This window comes from Stegodyphus dumicola, chromosome 1, assembly GCF_044657685.1.
Source record: "Stegodyphus dumicola isolate Sdum_Otavi_A_Nest chromosome 1, ASM4465768v1".
Lineage (NCBI taxonomy): Eukaryota > Metazoa > Arthropoda > Arachnida > Araneae > Eresidae > Stegodyphus > Stegodyphus dumicola.
In genome coordinates this window covers 277,117,770-277,140,417 of record NC_140768.1, presented here as the reverse complement: position 1 = coordinate 277,140,417, position 22,648 = coordinate 277,117,770, and the positions used below count along the sequence as shown (strand labels likewise).

At 35.4% G+C, this 22,648-nt stretch overlaps 1 protein-coding gene across 2 annotated transcripts in view; it reads right to left on the bottom strand.

Moving 5' to 3' along the window:
- The window catches only part of LOC118189902 (DNA polymerase epsilon subunit 3-like), a 40,001-nt gene extending 18,693 nt beyond the window's left edge, over positions 1-21,308 (bottom strand). Inside the window, exon 1 of one of the 2 annotated variants that reach the window (XM_035360615.2) lies at positions 21,193-21,308. In XM_035360615.2, the coding sequence (XP_035216506.1) occupies positions 21,193-21,291 (99 nt within the window). In that variant the 5' untranslated portion in view covers positions 21,292-21,308. Of the gene's footprint in view, positions 1-16,357; positions 16,381-21,192 lie in introns of those variants that run through there. The other variant, XM_085807334.1, reaches the window with a different exon arrangement.
- Between the last annotated feature and the right edge of the window lie 1,340 nt (positions 21,309-22,648).

Below are 22,648 nucleotides of genomic sequence, written 5' to 3'. Positions count from 1 at the left end.
ATCTGATTGGACTATTTTTTATTATTCTTATTTTTTCTTTAACTGCGAACTAAGCGGGGAAATTCCCTTTGCAATCAGTTATATGTATGCACTTAATAGAGTAATGTAACGTTTTCAGCTTGTGTGAGATATCCATATTAAATTTTTATATTAATAATCCCTGCTGTGATTATTTAATTTGTAACCTGCACGTTGTAGCCCTGAGAGTTGCAACATAGTAAATTTGGCGTCCTCTACTTTATATTTTTGATGAAATATGGATATACAAGTCTTGAAAGCAAAACGAAAGTCGCTGAGAACAGCTTTCACGGTATGCTGCAACGATATAGCTCAGAAGATCGAAAACAAAAGTTTAGGAAGTGACGAAGTCAGTACGTTGTTTCGGCAAATTCAAGACAAATTCACACGTTTGGACACAACTCAAGATGAAGTTTCGAATTTGTTGTTAAGTGATGATGCCCTTCAAGATGGATATTCTGAAGATTTTTTGAAAGCAGAAGAATACCGTGACAAGTTCTGCTTGATCTGTTCGCTGTTAGAAAATGCAAAGAAGGCAAATTCGGTTACGGAAGGAAGAACAACTGAGCAAAAAAGGAAATTCAAGCTTCCGAAACTTGAATTAAGGAAATTTAGTGGAGAACCGAAAGACTTTCTTGCTTTTTGGTCCCAGTTTGAAAAAATTCACAACGACGTCTCCATTGTCGATGAAGATAAATTTCAATATCTTTTACAATGTGTGGTAACAGATTCTAAAGCGTCAATACTCGGAACAAGTTTTCCGCCAACTAAAGAAAACTATTCAAGGGTCATCGCACAACTTAAAGAACGCTTCGGGAGAGATGAACTTTTGGTTCAGATTTATGTACAGGATCTACTTTCCATAGTAATAAAAAATGCTACTGGTAGGATTAAAGTAGATTTAACTGAACTTTATGATTTACTTGAGAGCAAGCTTATAGCGCTGGAAATTCTCGGTAGAACTAAGGAAAAATTTGCAGAATTTTTAGAGCCACTTGTTGAGTCCTGTTTACCAGAGACTGTTCTTCGTGCGTGGGAAAGAAGCCGCTCGATGGAAGATAGTGCGCGTTCGTTGGATAAACTTTTGTGCTTTCTTCGAAATGAAGTGCAAAGTGAGGAAATGATTAAGCTCGCTCGTACCAGGTTGGGAGCTTCACGTTCTGCACATTCGCGTCCCCATTGTGATGATCCGGGTTGCTCTACAGCTGCTGCCTTGGTAAATATTCAAGACAATACAGGTAGGCGAAATTTACGTTGTATTTTTTGTGAGAAATCCCACAATTCTGCCGAATGTTTTTCTGCTCGCAAAATGTCTTTAGAAGACAAACGAAAACTTTTGGTGCAAAAGCGCGTCTGTTTTCGCTGCCTACGATTTGGACATAGTTCACGAGCATGCAAAAATAAAGTAAAATGTTTAACATGTGATAGATTTCACTATACCATTATGTGCTCAAATGGCGAACCTGTAAAGCCAAATGAAACTGACAGTACTGTTATTTCCAGTAATGTGTTGTCTAATCAGTCAACTGTTAATGAAAATGTGTATTTGCAAACACTTGTTTTAAAAATAGTTTTTGAGGGTGGAGAACTTACAGTTCGTACAATTTTGGACAGTGGTTCTCAGAAATCTTATCTTTCAGAAAGGGTTATCGCGTTTCTGCAACTGCGTCCTAAATCGAAACAAACCATTATCCACGGTTTGTTTGGGGGGAGAGAGACAAGTCATCATTCCCATTTAGTGTTTGATGTTAATTTAAGAAATTTTGAGGGCACTCATGACCATAACTTTGTAGTACTTTCTCAGAACAAAATATGTGGATGTGTTTCAAAAGTAGTTGATCCCAATACCCTAAAAGAATTAAAAGAAAGAAATATTACCTTGTCTGATTTGCAAGCTAAAGAATATGACATTGAATTGCTTTTAGGAGCAGATGCCATTGGGGACATTATTACTGGCAGTTCTCTGAAACTGAACTCTGGTGTAACTGTAGTTGGAACTAAATTCGGATATACTGTGTTTGGTAAAGTAAGCAGCTTATCTAAAGAACCTACTTCAGCTACTATTCCAGCATTACTACAAAATAATGTGTGCAATAATGTAGTTTCGTTGCATTGTGCTAATCTTAGCGTAACTGAAGTCTGGAATTTAGATGCCATTGGCATAACAGATCCAACTGAAGATGTTAAACGTAAACTTGCTCATTCTGACACCGTTAAGCAATTTAAAGAGAATTTAAATGTTCTTCCTGATGGCCGATATGAATTCCCACTACCTTTTAAATCTGAAATTCTGTTACCTAAGAATAAGTCTATGACTTTTAAAAGGCATCAAAGAATGTGTCAACGAATTAATGAGGAAAATCAGTTAGATGAATATAAGGTAGTTTTTAAGCAATGGGAAGACCTTAAAGTAATAGAAAAGGTTCCTGAAACTGAAATTGATAATTTGAGTTATTATTTGCCCCACAGACCTGTTATAAAGCATACTAGCCAGACAATGAAGGTAAGGCCGGTGTTCGACGCTTCAGCCCGAGAGAGAAATCAACCGTCCCTAAATGACTGTTTAGATAGAGGGCCGAACTTAATTGAACTCATACCTGATATAATTGACAGGTTTAGATTGTATTCTGTTGGTTTATCATCGGACATAGAAAAAGCATTTCTTCAGCTGAGTATTATCACACAACACAGAGATTATTTGAGGTTTTTTCTTCCAACTCTTGAAGAACCTATGATTTACAGACACTGCAGAGTGGTGTTCGGCGTTTGTTCGTCTCCGTTCTAACTCTCTGCATCGATAGAGCATCTCTTGGATAAATTCCCTGCCGAGTTTGACGATGTGACCCAAAAATTAAAGCATTCGTTTTATGTTGACAATTTTGTCAATGGGGTTCACGATATTAAACAGCAAGAAAATTGTATAGTTAAGGCTACAGAAGTAATGGCTCGGGGATGCTTTAACTCTTTCGCATCGAAGTCGCCCTAAACGCCCAAACATTCAGACATCGGCTGGACGCCCGAAACGCCTGAATAATTTCCTACCCAGTGCTTTCCCCCATCACGTTACTGCATTACTCATTGCTTTCAGGTGTTGTTAAATCACGTGTCAATCATTCTTTTGAAGCTACTAAAAATAGCTTCCTTGTTTCCTTTGTTCCTTCCTTTCCTTTGTTTACTGTCAGTGTTTAGCTTTTGATGCCCGAAGTTGCAATCCCGTCCCAAGGGGGAACTTCACAGAGTGTCAAAGCGTCCAAGAAAGAAGTTCTCGCTTTACTTAAGTAAGGCTATTGTTAGCGCTGTAGTATTCAACTTGTCATGGGGGAAGGAAAAGCATTCCAAGAGAAATTCTTAGATACGGGAGTTTTCGATGTTTGGGGAATTGAAATTTTGCCCTCTCTCGATGCGAAAGAGTTAACCTACGGGGTTGGGAATGTAATGTTCCAGGTCACTGTATTTCCCATAATTCAGGTATAACTTCTCTTCTTGGAATCTTATGGGATTTGGATAATGATACATTAAAATGTAATCTTAACTATTCAATGGATAATGAGATAAGTAAACGTAATATTTTGGCTATGGTACATAAAATTTTTGATCCACAGGGTTTTTTGAGTCCAACTACCTTGTTACCTAAGTTACTATTACAGGAGGCTTGGACTATGAAATTAAAATGGGATGATACCTTGCCAGAAAACATTCAGAAAACTTTTCATAAGTGGCAGGATGAAATTAAATATTGTTGCGTGCGTACGGGTTCGTTATGAAATGAATGCACAGGTCCGATGAAAAATGAACAAAAATTTATTATTATTACAACAAAAATGCTTAAATTTTCTCAAATTATCATGCAGTATTACAATATCTCACAGTAGTTATCTTTTAACTACTCAAATGTACAATAGAACGTAATTCAAAACAGCTAAAGAACGCTAATCCGCGAATTCGCTACAATCAACAACAGTAGTTTTCTAAACAACAACAAACTAAGCAACTACTACAAACTGAGATGTTTTCCTCCTTTTATAAGATTTTAAAATCACGCGCTAGAATTTTCCAGTACTTTCTCGAAATCAAAAAGAGATATTTATTTATTTAACGCACGCGCTCTTGTATTTTTAATTTTTCCGGCTTAGCTTTCTTTTAATATTCGTCACGCGCTGCACTGCGCGAGAAATAAAACCATTTAATTTATAATTGAACTAACATTAGCTTTTTAAATACCAAATTCGTAACACTGCCCCCTTCCCAAGGACTGCACGTCCCGGGCAGTACAATCCCTGGACAGGAAGCTAAACTTACAACTGTGGCATAAATGCAACTGAGGCATAAAAATTACATTACAATATCAAACAATATAAACAATAAATGCAATAACTAACTTAAACAAATCAAATACTATCAAATACTAAATACAAAACAAATACTAAATACAAAACAAATACTAAATACAAATCAAATACTAAATACAAATCAAATCAAATACACATTTAAAAACAAAAAGGACCATGGTCTGATACTATTTACAATTATTTACATTATGTACTATGGCCATAGTAATGAGCTAACCTGTCGTAAGAGTTCGAAAACTCACGGATCCGAACCACGACGTCATTCGTGTTCAGCACTGTATATGGACCATCCGAAGGTGACTGTAATTTAGGACTGAGTCCTTTTCGTTGAATCGGGTTCCACAACCACACCTTGTCTCCTTTGTTGGATCTATGTCTAGTAGCTCTTGTGTCGCATCTGGTCTTCGTTTTCTCCGTCGCCAAGTTGACTCGCTTTCGTGCAGAACGGTGCATCCCCTCAAACCGGGCCTGGGCATCTTGGATGTGTTCCTCAGGCGATGAAGGCGCATCCGTAGGGAGACTAAACAGGCGGTCACAAGGCAGACGAAGGTCTTGACCGAAGAACTTCTGAAATGGAGAATAGCTGATAGTCTTGCGTTTCTTTTCGACCCTGATATGATTTCGGCAGCTTCCCGAGCTCGATCTTTCGGACAAGGCGTCGACATTTCCAGGCGAGGATCCCTTTTGAGGATGGATAGTCATGCCATCAGATGCTGAAAGCAGCTTATTGTTTTTGAAATCTAAGGAAAAATTGTATTTCCTTAAAAAGTCCAATCCGAGTATGCATGGATCTGTAATATCCGCCACATATGCCATGTCATGGTAGGCGGCACTTCCAAACGTGATTTTCAGGTTTAACTTCCCAGCTATGTCGATCTTATCACCAGACGCAGTCTGAAGGGTAACATAGGATGGCGTCCAAATAAGTTTATCTTTAAACTGTTCAGCTAAATCTTTCCTAATGATGGTAACATTAGCTCCTGTGTCAATGATCATATTGCAAGGAACTCCATCGATATTCCCATTGATGGACAGTCCGTTATTGTTGCCACTCACTATAGAGATCTTAAGCGCTTTAAAACAGGGTTTCTCATTATCTGGCAACCTCCGTTCCTTGATATGGTCATTAATTTCTTTCCTGCGTCGTTGCTCAGAAATTGTCTCAATTTTCGTACCCTGGGGTGTTCTGCAATTCTTTCGTACGTGGCCTTCAGCTCCACAGTTCCAACACTTTGGTTTCTTGTCAGTCCTTTTCCTTCCCGTGGCATTTAATTGTCTGTTTAAATCGTATGCTTTATTTTCCGTGCTCTGGGGAGTTCTGCAGTTCCTTCGTAGGTGGCCTTCAACACCGCAATTCCAGCACTTTAGGGTCGGTTTCGTTTCACCACTATTCCGTCTTAAAGCATTCACTGGTCTTGTCAACTCATCCGTTTTATTATCCGTGCCCTGGGGTGTTCTGCAATGCCGTCGTAGGTGACCTTCAGAACCACATCTCCAGCATCTTACAGCCACTTTGTTCTCACTGCTACTCCGTATCAAAGCATCGACTTGTCTGGATAAATCATCTAAACGAGCCATCAATTGGTTCCCTGGGTCCTGGACTCGCACAGCTCTGACTGGGTAGCGATCTCTAAGAGTAGCTTGCTGGGCTGCCTCGAACTTCATGGCGCACAACAGAGCGCTTTTTATGTCCTTTACATCTGCCATTCGAAGAGCTTTCTGTATTTCAGGATCCCGGATGCCGTCGATGAAATATTGCAGCGACAGGATTTCTCTTGTTTCTGTCGGGCACTCCGAAAAGGCGAGGTGGGTCAGCCTTTCAACATCCGTGGCGAGCTCCTGGAGTGATTCGGTGGGCTTCTGTTGACGGGATTTTAATTGAAGCCTGCTGTAGTCTTTTAAACATTTCTCGCCAAAGCGCAGCTCCAAAGCGCCGGACAGAGCTTCGAAATCTAACCTTTTGTTTTCGGGAAGAGTCTGAAGGATATCCGCTGCGTCGGCTCTTAAAGAAGCGGCGAGATGACAGGCCTTAGCTTGGGAATCCCATCCATTCGCATCTGCAACGATAGAAAAACTGGGTCTTGTACACTTGCCAGGATGTCTTCCCATCATATGTGGATAGCTTCAGAAATGGACGAGCAGGCATCGGTAAGAATTTAAAATCATCATTCTTGCTCCCTGCCGTCGCTACGAATTTCTTTAACGTTTCCATTTCTTTGGCAACTGCAGAAACTCTCTCATCAATTTGTTGTTCGACTTGGTGTTGCACGGCACAAACTCTTCCTTCAATTCGTTCCTCCACAGCCGAAACTCTCCCTTCTATATGTTCTTTTACAGAAGAAACTTTTTTTTCTATTTCTTCTTTCACCGAAGAAACTCTTTCTTCAATTTGATCTTTTACGAAAGAAACTTTTTCTTCAATTTGTCCAACTTTATTTTCAATTATGCAGGTAATTTCTCTTTTCATTTCTTCTTGACATGCTTCAATCTTTTCTTGACCAGCTTGAACGGCTTTCATTTCGTCCTTAACGGATTCCTGGCCCAATTTCATTTCTTCCTTAACGGATTCCTGGCCCAATTTCATTTCTTCCTTAACGGATTTGACGGCCCCTTCCATCTTTTCTTGGAAAGCAGCAAATGCAGTCATCATTTGCCTGAATTGTTCTTCCATCGCTCTTGTTATTGGCATTCAAATCCCACTTCTGACACCAAAAATTGTTGCGTGCGTACGGGTTCGTTATGAAATGAATGCACAAGTCCGATGAAAAATGAACAAAAATTTATTATTATTACAACAAAAATGCTTAAATTTTCTCAAATTATCATGCAGTATTACAACATCTCACAGTAGTTATCTTTTAACTACTCAAATGTACAATAGAACGTAATTCAAAACAGCTAAAGAAGGCTAATCCGCGAATTCGCTACAATCAACAACAGTAGTTTTCTAAACAACAACAAACTAAGCAACTACTACAAACTGAGATGTTTTCCTCCTTTTATAAGATTTTAAAATCACGCGCTAGAATTTTCCAGTACTTTCTCGAAATCAAAAAGAGATATTTATTTATTTAACGCACGCGCTCTTGTATTTTTAATTTTTCCGGCTTAGCTTTCTTTTAATATTCGTCACGCGCTGCACTGCGCGAGAAATAAAACCATTTAATTTATAATTGAACTAACATTAGCTTTTTAAATACCAAATTCGTAACACTATCTTGAGAAAATTAGTATTCCACGATATGTAGAGATAAATGAGAATTCAGAGCTGCATCTATTCGTTGATGCATGTAAGAGCTCCTATGGTGCATGTGTTTACATTAAAACTGTAACGCCCGTGGGAGTCAAAATTCGATTGATCAGAGCCAAATCCAGGGTAGCGCCGTTGAAATATCTGACAATACCTCGGTTAGAATTGATGGCCTGTTGCATTGGCACGAGACTGATTCACTCAGTATACGCCGCCTTAGACTTGCCTGATTTGAAAATTATTGCATGGAGTGATTCTATGGTAGCACTCTGGTGGATTAAGAACCGTGGTGATTGATCAGTTTTCGTTGCGAATAGGGTAAAACAGATAAACAGTCTGATTCCTTCTCAGTGTTGGCCCCATCTTCCAGGTTGTTTAAACCCGGCAGATATGCTTTCAGGAGGCTGGTGGGAGAGGTTAGTTCGTGTAGTAAAGGAACTATTGAGAAGGACACTCGGTAACGCGGTTCTTACAACCGAGGAATTGTTCACACTATTGTGCGACTGCGAGTCACTAATTAACTCTAGACTTCTTACCTATGTGTCGGAAAATCCCGATGATTTAATCCCACTTTCCCCAGCCATGTTTCTTATCGAGAATCGTAGCTTAGGTGTTCCTGATGTTGATTTCTGCGATTCGAAAGGTCTTCGAAAAAGGGCTAGACATCGCCAAAAACTGCTTAATGATTTAAGGCATAGATTTAGGAAAGAATATTTAGGCCTTCTGGTTCAATATAAGAAGGATCCATCGTCAGAGCTACGGTTGGGTGAAATTGTCCTAATAGGAGATGACATCAAAAAACGGATGCATTGGCCTTTAGCTAAGGTCATTCGACTAATTCCTGGGAAAGATGGCAAGGTGAGAACTGTAGAACTGAAGACTCAAGCTGGTACGCTGCTTCGTCCCATTCAGCGAGTCTTTCCTTTGGAAGTGCAGTTAACGGACACACCCATTGATCCCATATATGATAACTCTTTTACTTATCCTATTTCTTCTATTTCTAGTGATGAGCATTCAGATTCTAATGACTCTTCAAATGACTCTAGTAAAATCCTGCAAGGTGCTAAAGTGTCAAGATTTGGACCTGTAATCAAGGTGCCTCAGAAATTGGATCTCTTCGACCAGGAACTATATGTCTTTGAGCCAACCTGAAGTCGACTCAAAGAGGGGGAGAATGTTGGAGACGGCGGCTGCAGACAGACGATTACTTAACGGCTCGGCGAAGGTCAACAGAAGGAGCGCCGCATCTGATTGGACTATTTTTATTATTCTTATTTTTTCTTTAACTGCGAACTAAGCGGGGAAATTCCCTTTGCAATCAGTTATATGTATGCATTTAATAGAGTAATGTAACGTTTTCAGCTTGTGTGAGATATCCATATTAAATCTTTATATTAATAATCCCTGCTGTGATCATTGAATTTGTAACCTGCACGTTGTAGCCCTGAGAGTTGCAACACAAGCCTTCCTCGAACCGGAAAGCGAGCTCAGCGTTTTTTGTTGAAAATTTGGATATTCTTCAGAGAACAGCCTTAGTCGTGACAATTTGGCTCCTTTAAGGATGTGGGCGACATTCTATTATGCCAACGGAAGGAAATATCATGTGAGGGATAGCAGCTAGGTAGAAGGGGAAAATATATGGGAAAAAAATAAAATTTAAGATGCGTTTACATTTGTTTGGTAACTGATTACTAATTTGGTTCTGTTATCTGTTTAATATAACAAGTAATGCGGATTTACGACATAAACGCATTACAATTACTTTTGGATCCGATTATATCCTATTCCCGCTCATATGCGTATTTAATAATTACATTATTTAATTACTAGCTACTTTTGATACTAAGCGCGACGTTATCAGCTCTTGAAATACATACTGCCTTTTTCTGGAACATGATTGTTGTGAAATTTTGCGTGGATGGAATCCATGAAGACGGAAACATCGAGAACTAATTTACTTCATTCTGATTAAAATCTGAACTATATTTATATATTTACACTTTAAAGAAAAAAATAGCTTCAATAAAATATGAATATAATACGATGAAGGACCCTTGGATATATAAAAGAAAATAAACCTCCCACAGTGTTATGTACATCAAAACTTCAAGTGCATGCATATTTGAATATAAAGCCAAAAAAGCTGTTCCTGTTTCTTTTGATTCCTTGCCAAACGAGCAGGTTCAAATTATTGCTGATGACGATAAATATAACTGGATCATTAAGTGTTTACATCATGAGTGGTATTGCTTATTGATCCAGTTAAATAAGCTCGCTGGCAAACTGGTGCTCAGGCTTATCGCAATTAAAATTCTAAGTTTCTTGAGACAAGCGTGGTGCAAAGGTGGAAAAAAATGAAGGTACAGAAAGAACACGATCGCCTGTAGTTCACTAGAACCAAAGAACTTAATAGGAGAACTCCAGGATTTTTTTTTTTTTTTTTTTTTTTTTGCTATAACTCCCAAAACTCCTACATTATGGAAGTGATTTTGCATTATTGTCACATATCAGATTTTCTTGTAAATAAAAAGAGTCTAGACAAAAATACACCAAAGTGGAACATAAAATTAGCCGAACACAAGATTGTTGCTTTGCTAATTTTATGTTAGCTTAGGATTATTAATACTGATAACAAAATCTTTTTCAATATAATTAATTGTTAATTAAAATGGAAAGGGAGACGTGACAACACAGATCCAAAACATAAAATAACTGGTTAATTAACATAAAGGAACCTCACATGTGTAATACCATTATGTGAAAGTATATTTAAAACATTGATGAAAAGTTTAGATGTTCTGGAAGTACTGTTTTTATTCGCAACGTCTGCTCTCAAGAGCAAAATTTTCGATAGCTTCCTAGAAGCCATGGTTCCATTTATAATATTACATATGAATCTGTTTACATCGTCGGTTTCTTCACCAACGGAAATGAAAATGTTGTTGTCTCTGAACGCATTTTGGATATTATCTGCTGCATTAATATGTAGACTTCTTAATTTAGATTGGCAGAGAATTTCTTGTTTCATGTAAGTTTCCAGAAATCTTTTCAAGATGTATTTTTCACATTCTGAAGTGGAATGACTGTCGACACAAATGCTATACACATATCCCAAGAAAACTGACTGTTAATAAAGTTGTTGTTGCAAACACTGTTAGAGATTATTGCAAAGAATTTTGTATTTAGTTAGATATTTTTAATAGAATTATACTTAAAATTGTTTCATTTCCCCGTGCAATGCAGCGTGTGATATATTTAAAGAGAAAGCTACGCTGGAAAAATAAAAATATAGGAGCACGCGCGTTTAACATTGAATAAAAGTTTATCTCTGTGATTGATATTTAATTTGAATAAATGTAATTGACTGCTATGTTAGCTGTAACCGTAATTCTAGTCTTTTGCTTTCCAGAAATCTCGAGAAAACATAAATTACCAGAACTTTTTCGCGACCAAATAAAAAGCTTTAAAAAGCCGCAGAGAGACAGCTCATTTGTTTAGTGCGTTGTTGTTTACTTAGCTGCTGGAATTTTGTTGATCGGATAAGCTTTCTCTGCATTGGATTGCGTTCTATTCTAACGTTTTCAATATTTTAAAGGATAGCTACTGATTATACTGCGTGATATTGGGATATTGTACGAATATCTTTGAGGAAAAATCCAGCGTTTTGTTATATTTCTTGCGATAAGAATAAATTTTATCAACTTTTTATCGGATTTGTTCATTCAATGTATTACGAACCCGTACGCACGCAACATTATGTTACATCTCCGCGGAATGGTGTTTTATACACCTGGGTGCCCCAAAATCGAACATAGTTGAAAGTTTCTAAATATTTTACAAGTAACTTGAGATGTAGCAATATTTTTTTTTAAATTTAAATTTTGAAAAGATCCACGCACTATAAATTCAAGCCTCAAAGCTGTCTAACTGAATCTATGTTATCAAGATTTCTGCTGTTTGTAGTAGACCAGAAGGACTTATTGACATTGTTAATCGCCTACATAAATAAGGTGATTAGGGCTAAGCTTATGCTCCTGTAAGAACATGATATCGGGAAATACTCATTTATAAAGTCCCGAAGTTCATTAATCTTTCAAGACAGTCCATTAGCATTCTATGTAATGATACTCAAATTATTGTACAAATTAGTCATGATTATTATTTACATTGGAATTGAAAATATCCTCGAAAACTGAGAAAAGTACAAACCGTTTATCAATTGCATTTTCTGTCACCTGTAACTCAGGTAAACGAAAAGAATTTTTTCTAAACAGTGAAATACCATTAAACATACATTTTAATTCACACAACAATTTTTGAACATCTTTAAATATTTCTAATAATGGCTCAAACATGGACATATTGCGCTTAGAACTAGTTTTAGCATTAATACTATTTTTAACAATATGGTTATTTTCATTCAGAACATTTTTGATTGGAACATTAGAAGGCACTTGATTTTTTACAGCATTAGCATAAGATAGTCCAGGGATAATTTTATAAGTATTGCATTAACATTGCAACATTATGTTATTTTATCGACACTGCACTTCCTATTAATTTCAGATTTGTGCTTTATACTATTTAAATGTTTTGTCACAAAATAAAATTTTGAGCATGAAGTGGTTTATCAAATCTTTACAAAACAGTACTGATGCATCCCTTGTAAAAATCCCCATTTTAATTCTTTCGCAGGATTACTCTTTTTTTTTTTTTTTTTTTCTTTTTTCAGTAACAGCACTGCCTTAGGCATAGAGAGACAACTTAAACTGAAAGAAAAAATTTCTTCAGAGAATCCAGTTGTCACTCTCTATAGATGTTTTTTTTTTTTTTTTTTTTTTTGCAGGAGTTCATGCTGCTCGACTGGTGAGCAATAATTGCTCCCTTCTCCCGAAGACGAATGTTCTATTTCTTTCCTTTTTTATTTACCATATATCATTTATTTACCATATACCATATATCATAATCTGCATTGAATGACAATGATAAACAGGTTAACGCATATTTTTGGTATAAAAGCTATAAAAAAATTAAGAAGCAAAATGGAAAACATGGACAATGATCTCAATAAATTGCATTTATTTACGAATTTTTTACCAAACGAAAAATGTCACTATATGGCATTTACGACATTTTGTCACAACTTACTGTCTTTACTTATCAAAGTTGATAATATGTTGACTGTTGATTTTGTAACTGCTTCAGTAACAATAACTTTTGAATTTTCATTTTTTAATGTAATTATGCAATTTCATGTAAATTTACTGATACTATAGATATGAATGATCAAACTTCATTTAATCCGTACTCTAATAGCTCTTTTTTGTTCTCTTTCTCCTAATGTTCTATGACTGTGTATTATAAATGATATTATCTTGCAATATATATACGTAACTTCCGTTTGAATACCCTGTTACTTATAAATAACAGGGTATTCAGAAGGTTGAGGCATTCTGTTTTTCGATGGAGGTATGATTTATAAACCAAGGCACTCTGAAGAATGCATTATTCTATCAAGAATGTCATGTAAATTTGAACAAGCATCATATTAACTCTGCCCGTTTATTTTTTAATGCTGTTTAATATGTTTGATTAAAATTGCATAGCTTAATATAACCCAAACTTTTGAATTTTTAGGTATTTTAAATCAATGTAGAAGATGCGCACATTAAATCTACGAGAGAACTGAAGAAAACAAAAATTAATTGTATTCAGACAGTATAAGAAAAAAAGTCTGTAGTACACAAAGGATTAACAATAAGTCCTTTGTCGCTCCTGAACATAAACATTCATTCTTGAGTTCATGTATATTTTTTCTACCTTTGGAAATCAGGAGATAATGTCGACATTGTCAAGTTAGCCATGTGTTGGTAAAACAGTCCAGAAAATAGCCACGTAAATTTTACACCATAGTGAATTAGCAGGGCTAACCGGAAGGTACCGAAACTTTAGATCAGCAATTAGATGCATTGGTATATTCGTGGACATACTGAAGGAACGTCGATGAACCGGTGGCATGCTGAAGCATGTATTGACACCGGAAACTTACCCGGGAAGGGGAACAATACACCAAAAGCATAAAAGTGAAATTAAACTCAAGCAAACATTTAGTACTGCAATATATCAGTTGCACCCACAAGCGGCCGAGCTGTAAAGTCGCTGAACACTGGTAGTTCGGTTGAGTTTGAATTCCGACAAACGGAATGGCTGCATAGATCTTTCATGATTTTCCCCATGTATAAGGTGGATACGAGCCAGTTTCTCTAACAAAATATCCTCCTCGAAGACATCGCTTCCCATAGGCAGATAGAGCCCACTAGCGGCCGAGCGGTAAAGTCGCTGAACACTGGTAGTTCGGTCCGAGGTTCGAATCTCGCGAACGGGCTGGCTGCATGGGCGTTTCGTGGTTTTCCCCATGTGTAACGTGTATAAGAGCCAGTTTCCCTTAGAAAGGCCTCCACGAAGGCATCCCTCCCTTTAGGCAGATAGCCCTAGTGCGCTTTGCCATAATTAAAATACACCACACCACACACCCATAGGCAGATAGCTGAGTTGCTTGTGCAATTAACCGATAAACCTGCCTTCTGCTGCGGTGCCAGCAGGGCTAATGTTTGAGCATATGTCTTTATAACATTCTTTTCATATCAATGCAGCTGTAGACATAATCCAAATTTAACCTTAGTTTCAACTTCATGTAAATTTCCTCAAACATCAGATTTGCTCTAAGTGCTTATTATTTGAATGCTCATCGTTTAATATATTTGATTGATGTTGCAAGTGACATTTCCTTTTCTCTTATTTTTCCCCAGTCAGTAACAGATTGTTACTGTTACGAAAGTCACTCATGGATTTTCACTAGCCTGGCAAGCAGCGCTCATAATATTAAATGAGGCATTATTCGACACTTGACTTTTGTATTATAATAATGCTTTGATTACTAGTGTAAAAGAACAATTAATTCAGAGAATGTTGTTTAAAAATTACTTTTGGTAATATTTTGAAATAATATTTATTAATGTTTTTACTGCTGATACACGGTATTTCTAGCGTATTATCTCGAATGTTTCTACTTCTACTCTCAGTCTCATTCATCTATATCATAACAAAAACTTAACGATGATAAAATTCTGCAACTACATGTAGACGAAAACCATTTACATGCTCTTTTTATTTTTATTAAACATTTCATTTAATTAATAAGTAACTAGTTTTATCAGAGAGAAAAAATTTTTCGTTTTTTACATAACCTATGCATACAGTAAGTATTGTTGGAAACATCTGTAAATATTTGTTTCAATCCTTTCTGATTGTATTTTTGTTTTTTCGTTTTGTTATTGTGTTTTATACTGTTTTATTTACCTGTTTTATTTATTTGTTGTTTGCAGGTTGCCAATTTTTAAGTTTGTGTTTGATCTAATGTGAGATCTTCTCTACATTCTTTTGGGTAGAATTCTTCATTTCTTCTTTTTTCAAATGGGGAGAGTGTACGGCTTTACCAAATCTGCCCACGCCTGCTGTTATCATGCAAGCAATTAGCCCGCCCAGCTAGCACTTGGGAGATCTGTAATTCGAACGTTTTCTTGCTTAAAAATATGTACTTTATGTAGTGGGGTATGTTTGACGAATATCTGAAATAGATTGACGATGGTTCTTTGCTAGGCGTTGTAATAACTTGTAAAGGGCGTTGTAAAAACTTAGCAAGGCTTTACCGGGTATGTGGAGGAATGACACTTGAAGACGGGCTTAGCCGATTTACCACACATAATTTTAGTTCTTGATAACTAATGCTTAGGATAATTATTCTTTTTCATTACACATCATCATTACAGATGAACTGTATACTCCCTAGTTTTATTCAGATTATACTTTTTAGACAAATTCACAAGCTAGAAAAGGCTAAGCGATACGTCTTAGCAACACTGAGCGAAATAAAAGAAAAATGGGTACGTAACAGCAAAGCGCTAGATATACAGTAAATTATTTCTTTAATTAAGAATGGCTGAGAGCTGTTTCACTGCAGCTTGATAATATAAGAGACTTGAAATGCATTAATTTTTATTTGGCGCACTCATAGTATTTTCAAGACGGAAAGGGAATGTGATCAAATTAAAAACAAGAATTATATATAGATATATTTCAGTCTCCTAAAATATATTCAAATATGTTTTGGTCAAAGCAAAATTGATTATTTTTGTGTCATTAGGGTTTTCTTTAGTCCAAAGGGACTTTGTTCCTGAAGGACTATTATTTTTGTTTTGCGATTGTACGTCGATTCACTACAAACTGCGAATCACTTTTTATACTGTTGCCACAAAGTTTTATCGCCCTGCGTTATATTTAAAGAAATTAAATAATGAAAAATCTGCATAAATGTATGTATATTTCTCGCATTGTGATAAAACAACGGTACATAGATACAGCATCGAATTTTGAATGACGTAAGTCTCTTACGAATATGGGCATGTGGAAGACCAAATTTTAAATTTGGAATTCGTTTTATTATCGATTTCCTATTTTGTAAAACTTTAACGAGTTTTTGATTAACAAACTCAAGGATTTCAAAGCGAGCAATGGCAACGTTGTACAGAAAAAAACATTTTTACTCTGTATCGGAAATTCTAAAGATATGCTGATTTTAAAACTATTTTGCGATATTCTGTTGAACTGAATTTTATGGTTTAAGTGCAAAGAACGTGATAGTTAATAAATAAATGTAGCACACAAAATGTTAAAAACACACCTGAAGTATTTCAGATTTTCTTCTTGTTCCCAGCCGTAAATCTTGCAAAACCACCTGTGTCTTCTGCTAATTAGGCTCAAGGCGGCTGGATGTGCTAAAAATGCAACGCAAGGAAGAAATGTCTTTAGTTCTTTACAATTTTACTATAATTTTCTCCTAGGTTGACTATTTAAATCATGCAATTTTTGTATTAATGCTTTATATTATGAATTAAAACGTTGAATGAAAATTTATTATTATTTACAAATTACGAGGTGACTTTTAAAAAAGGCATGATTATTAGCATTAGATTTAATGCATTAGAACATTAGATTTAATGAATGGCAAATTAAGCGAAATATTAATTTAAATAAGTTACATTCCTAGTGCTAAAATTATATCAAGGGCGCCCCTCCTAATCAAGCGCCTTTCTGTGTGAAAACACCTCGAATACCAACAGGATGCGCGCCTTGTTAACATACAGTTCAAAATCTCTTGGACAGATGGCAGCACTGCCCACAATGATGGTGCTTTGGAAAACATCCGATTTAACCCTACAAGCAATTTTTTTTTTTTTTTCCAGAAACAAATTATGAGACAAATAAAAAACTCTGACTCGAGTTACAAACACTCAAGTAAGCATTAAATGATTTGCAAAGGCATTTCGAGGAAAGTTCTGCCACGAGGAAGTTAATTAACTCCAGGGACTTCATAGAACATCATGTTGAAAACAGACTTGAATTTGACATTGGATAACTGAACTATTGTATATGTTATTTATTATAATTATACAAATCTAAGAAGTTTTATAATTATCTGTATTATAAATCAATATTTGTTTAAAACCCTTCGTTTGAGATGGCAGATTGCTTGTCAGCCTTTTGGCCATCCGTGAAGTGATAACTTCTCCAAAGCGATATAGAGGTAATGCTGCCATCTATCAACGCTGACCTGAACTGCAGGAAATTTTCACGCCTGTTAAATTTGCATTATGTGGCATGAGTTAACGATTAGATTTGAGGAAAACTTTTGGAACTAAATATTAGTGTAATCATTACATCACCCCTTTCTTTTTTCTTATTTTTTGTTTTGTATTACTGCAGAATTCTAAATACCCGAAATAAGATGGATTACTGCTCATTCTGATTTTAAAAAAAATCCTTATAACTAGATTGCCACTTTTTTCACACAAATACGTACTTAATATATTCAAAATAACGAAATTTATTTTCTTATTTAGTAAATTTTATTTTTATATCAGCCACTCAACAGCATTAACAAATTAAATTATCATTTCTATTTAAGAAGAACAAAATGCTTCAATAATGCCTTCTTAGCAAGTGTCCAGTCATTGCGAAAAAAACAAATTTAAATCCTTTTTTCTAACTACGCATCTAAATAATATAATTTAAAATGCATTTAATGTGTAACGCATACAAATGATACTTTTATGGACATTTACAGCATTATTGTTTTTAAAAAATATGTTGCTAACGTACATATTACATACCTTGTACAACTTTTTTTCTACTTTTATTAATATATTTAATTAGTATAATATAAAATCCATTTATTTATAATACGTGCAACTGACATCATTTTCAAGAACATTTGCAACATAACTGTAGTTACAAATGTTTGCAAAAATCCAATAAAATGGAGCTAATTATGTTGAACGCTATACCATCCCTCAAAAATATGTCAGAACGTATTTTTGCGAGTAAATGCATTATGTAAAATATAAAAAATACGATGGGTTTGCTCTATGCGAACAGGCAACCTCTAATTAACTTTCCGCAACTTCAGAATCTTCCTCCCTAGACCAGTACTTTCGAGAACATTCTGGCATGCTATGTAACTACTAGTGTATAAATCCAGAGTTCGCGCCATTTTTCGTCAGACTGCTTTCTACTATCGCTGCTATAAGACTTTGCGCTGCTCTGTCCATTACTCTTCCCTTTTTTAGAATAGTTATGACGTCAAAATGCTAAATTTAACCTTATTTTAATTGAAACCATCAATGGATATGTAATTTGGAGAATTTAATCTGAAAGAATAATGATCTGCCGTTTAAATTGAATAAAGATGTGGAGTTATAAAGTTTCTTCTTTGTCGTCAATTGGATGTCTAACTTACACTCAGCCACAACAATGCCCGGATTCTAATGCCAAGCTTCGTCATTCCTGTTATTTACTAAAGAAATATTTATTATATTATCTCCTAATATTAATTTTAGTAGAAGTATCTAAAAAGAGTGAAACCATAGGTAGGAAGTTTAATTCCGAAAATTGTTTTAAAGTAACTTGAATGTAATTTGTTAAAAATGTTGTACGGGGACTTGAAGTAAATCATGAATAACAAAATTTCAAACTTTGAAAAAGAAATTAAATTAAAAGCAAGTAATTATTGCTATTGATCGGAAATTAGTTGACTTTTCAAGAGAAACAAACCAAATTCCGTTCAATGAACAATAATTAATAAATACGAAGGTGTTCCGTCTTTTACTCAAGTAACAATGGTGATGCCAAACTGGCAAATTAAGTTAGGCCAAATAGTTCCGTGAAGTGAAGGTATTTAGAACCAAAGAACTCATTCTGAATTAAGCATTTTCGCTAATATAAATTTTGAGTGAAAAGCAATGTACTCATTCATAATTCCAATTAAGATTATCAATGTTTAATTTTTATACAAACAGTTTTGAATTAACATGCATAAAAGCGAGGGTGTTGGGGGACAAGTACTCAAGTATTTTATCAATTTTACTACATAAATTGCTTTTATAAATACATCGGGGCGTAATCCGAGGTCTTTCCCTACCAACAGCATCTCGAAAGGATTTCGATTTGCCGTGTATTTTGAGTGGCCTTTGCCGCACAGACACTATACGCTTACAAACATCCATGCCTTCTCAGAGATTCAAACACATGCTCTTCGGTACGGCAGTAAGCGTCACCCCGTCTGGATGGCAGAACGGCTTTGATACACCAGTTCAGCCCCATAGCCCAGATAGGCCCATAGAAAGAAAACTAAAGATGTCAGGCCTAGTGATCCACACAAATGAGCTCCATGCCTAATCTAGCGACATGGACATTACTTGTGGAACTAACTAGTCACATACAAAAGGCGAGCTGAACTGCACCGGGGGGGAGATCACAACGTAAGTAGTGCTCATAAGGTTATGTCGTCGAAGAAATCAACTAGTACATCACAGAGAAATATCAAGTGTGAATGTCGGGTGTGTCACTGAGGCACCAGTTTGGCCCAATAATGCCATTACTGGGTATGCCGGTCCATAAATTTGTAGCCAACTAATCTGATGCTTGCACTCGGATTGTTTGAAAACTGGTTTGTGACCACACATTATTGTGACTGTTGAAGATCTCACCACGCGTGAAACATACTTCACCTATACACAAGATTTGTGTAACAAAAATATAATTGGCTTCATGTCAAAAATATGACTTTGATTTAAAAAAAAAAAAAAAAAAAAAAACCCGGCAAAATGTGCCCCAGGCCTTCACTTCAAAAAGGCAGTGAACCAAGAGTATTTATACCAAGTCTGAGGCATAAGTAGAGCTAATCTGTGATTAGTTAATTTAACGTTGCTGCATAGCATAGAAGATTCTCAAATTTGGGAGAACAGATGAATTTAGGGGGAGATCACCAAATCTAGAATGTTAATTTTGAGGTCGCCAATTATTTTTAAAGCAGCTATCGTATTTTCTTATATCTTACATATATCTGTAAGGTTAAAAATATGTAAGTCAAAATTATAATTAAAAATCCTTTTAATTGCTCATTTTTAATTTGGTTATTTCCTCTTTATTCTAAAAATAATAATAACATTTCTGGACCGCGTCATTTCTAGATTAATATATGTCACAAAATTTGCGTAACGCTGATGATGTAGTTATTTCGGAACCTAAACTCTTGATAACTGAAACTTTTGTAATCCAAAACTTTTCTCTTTGGAGAGCTGCCATATTGGATAAATGCTTACTTCGCTTCAACTTCTGCGCTGCTAGACGCAATTCCGGTGTGCTCTCTTCCTATCGCAGCAGTATCAAAAATGTAAATGTTCTGGAAATAAACACGATTAGAGTGCCAAGTGAATTGTGGCTACAAATGTCAATTGAAAAAAAATTAATATTTAATATTCTGATACGCTATCATGTGTGCTTCGTCTTTTTATTACATATATATGTACACATTTCCACCCGTTTACCCAGCTCGGTGAGACAGGTATTATTTTTTATTATATATTGGTAAATTGTGCACTGTTTACTTTAAAAGTGGTGGAATTATTTTGTAGTAGAATAGTGAACTAAGTCAGTTGGTGCACCAATTTCAGCGTGTTTTTGCCCAATGTGACCAAAAGTTGACTTTCAATTGTGTGCACCGAAAATTCGCTTTTTTTGCTTATTGACCGAAATGCTAATTTTTCTCATAGAAACTCTAATTTTAATAGCAAAAAATATTTTTTAAACTGTTTTTAAAAATAGCTGTATTGTAAAATTGTGGCTTTTTTTTTTTTTTTTTTTTTTTTTTTTTTTTTTTTTGGTTTTTCTGTATTTTGGAATTTTTAATAAAGCTGTTTTAAGTTTTTATGTTTTTTTGTCTTGCCGCGAAGTGAGAACTGAATTGATTGAACGAGAAATATATCTCTAATGAAATTCGAGGAAATATGCTTAAATGAAGTGCAACAAAAAGTGTGTGTAATTTAGTAGGCTATACAAGGAAGTCATTATATTTTTTCTTTTAAATCAGCAACAAGAACAACAAATAATAAATATACAAATAAATAATAAATAAAATAAATGTGTAAACAAATTAACAGCTAGCTTAATTTTACTTGCCTTAAGAGGGAAAAATACTTGGATAGCTGTAGTTCGTGTGATCTGCTTACTGACTTTCAGGAAAAGTTTTATTGAAATGCTTTCTAATCGCCTAAACATCGTTTAAGGTTATCACATTTTCCAAAGAATAAATACAGTTCCGGGTGTTTAGCGAAAGCTACTTTTTTTTCCTACCTCTCGGACAAACAACGCTCTCCAACACGTGGGTCGGCCACAAGCGACTCGTGGGCCACGTGGGGGCGAACCGGTCGACCTTGCGACCACCTCCGCTAGGCGGCATTCCGGGCAGAACGGCCGATGAGACGTAAAACAGCGAGACAGTTCGTTGCGATGTCGGCAATCGCAGGAAAAGGCCACCCGCAAACTAGAGGATGAAGTTGCTCAACTATACAAACATACATGTAGAGTAATTAATAGGTTAAATTCGTATCAAAATATTTATAAGGGTTTTCAACAAATTTACTGACTATCGGAAAAGTGCTGAATATTTCCTGCTACCGCTTAACGTCAGGATTCAGATGAAATAACACATGCTTTGTTTATGTCTATTTTCTAGGGCAAAATTGAAAGTTGTAATACGATTGGTTGTGTTTTAGGCATCTAAGCTTTGAAAAGAGTATTTAACACATTTTCACAGTAATGCAAGACGGCAAATGAATGTAAATATTTATGTCGAAGACAGATGTTATTAAAATTGTGTCTCACGTAACAGTTAATGAAATACAGTTGCACACAAAGTTAACAGATGTAATTTTTAGAAAAAAGCACTTTCTCAGGAAAGACGAGGGCAGATCTAAGACTTGCTTAGGCAATATAAAAATAAACTGCAAGTTCAAAAAAAAAGAAAAAAGGAAGATTATATGCTCATAACAAATGATGAAAGGAAAAGAATTTTATATCTAAATACTTCAAGTTACATAGTACTTCAAAAAATTATCTGCCATACATTTTTTAAAATATATATAAAAAAGTTTAATATAAAAAACCAAATCTAAAAATTAAAAAAAAAAAAAAAAATCTGAAAGCTTTCAAATTTTAAATTACGCCCAAAAGGGCGTTTTTTTAAACTTTTTGCATGTTACCTTTATTTAATAAATATCATGTTCTTCGCACTCAAACCATGAAATTCAATTCAATGACAATATCACAAAATAATTTAAGAAGAGCATATCTTTAGAATTTCTGATACACAATCTCGCGCGCTGGAGATAAAAATGTCCCCCCCGTACAGTGTTGCCATTGCTCGCTTTGAAATCAAGGACATAATAAAATTTTAAAGAAGATGAAATCTATAGAATAAAACAAATTCCAGTTTTGGGTATCCAGATGCCCAAATTCGAATGGAGGACTACGTTATTCAAAATTTGACGTCCCGTCTATGTACATGCATGCATGTACACATACATCCATATGTACATGCATATACACATTGTAGAGACATTAGGACTTTTTGGAA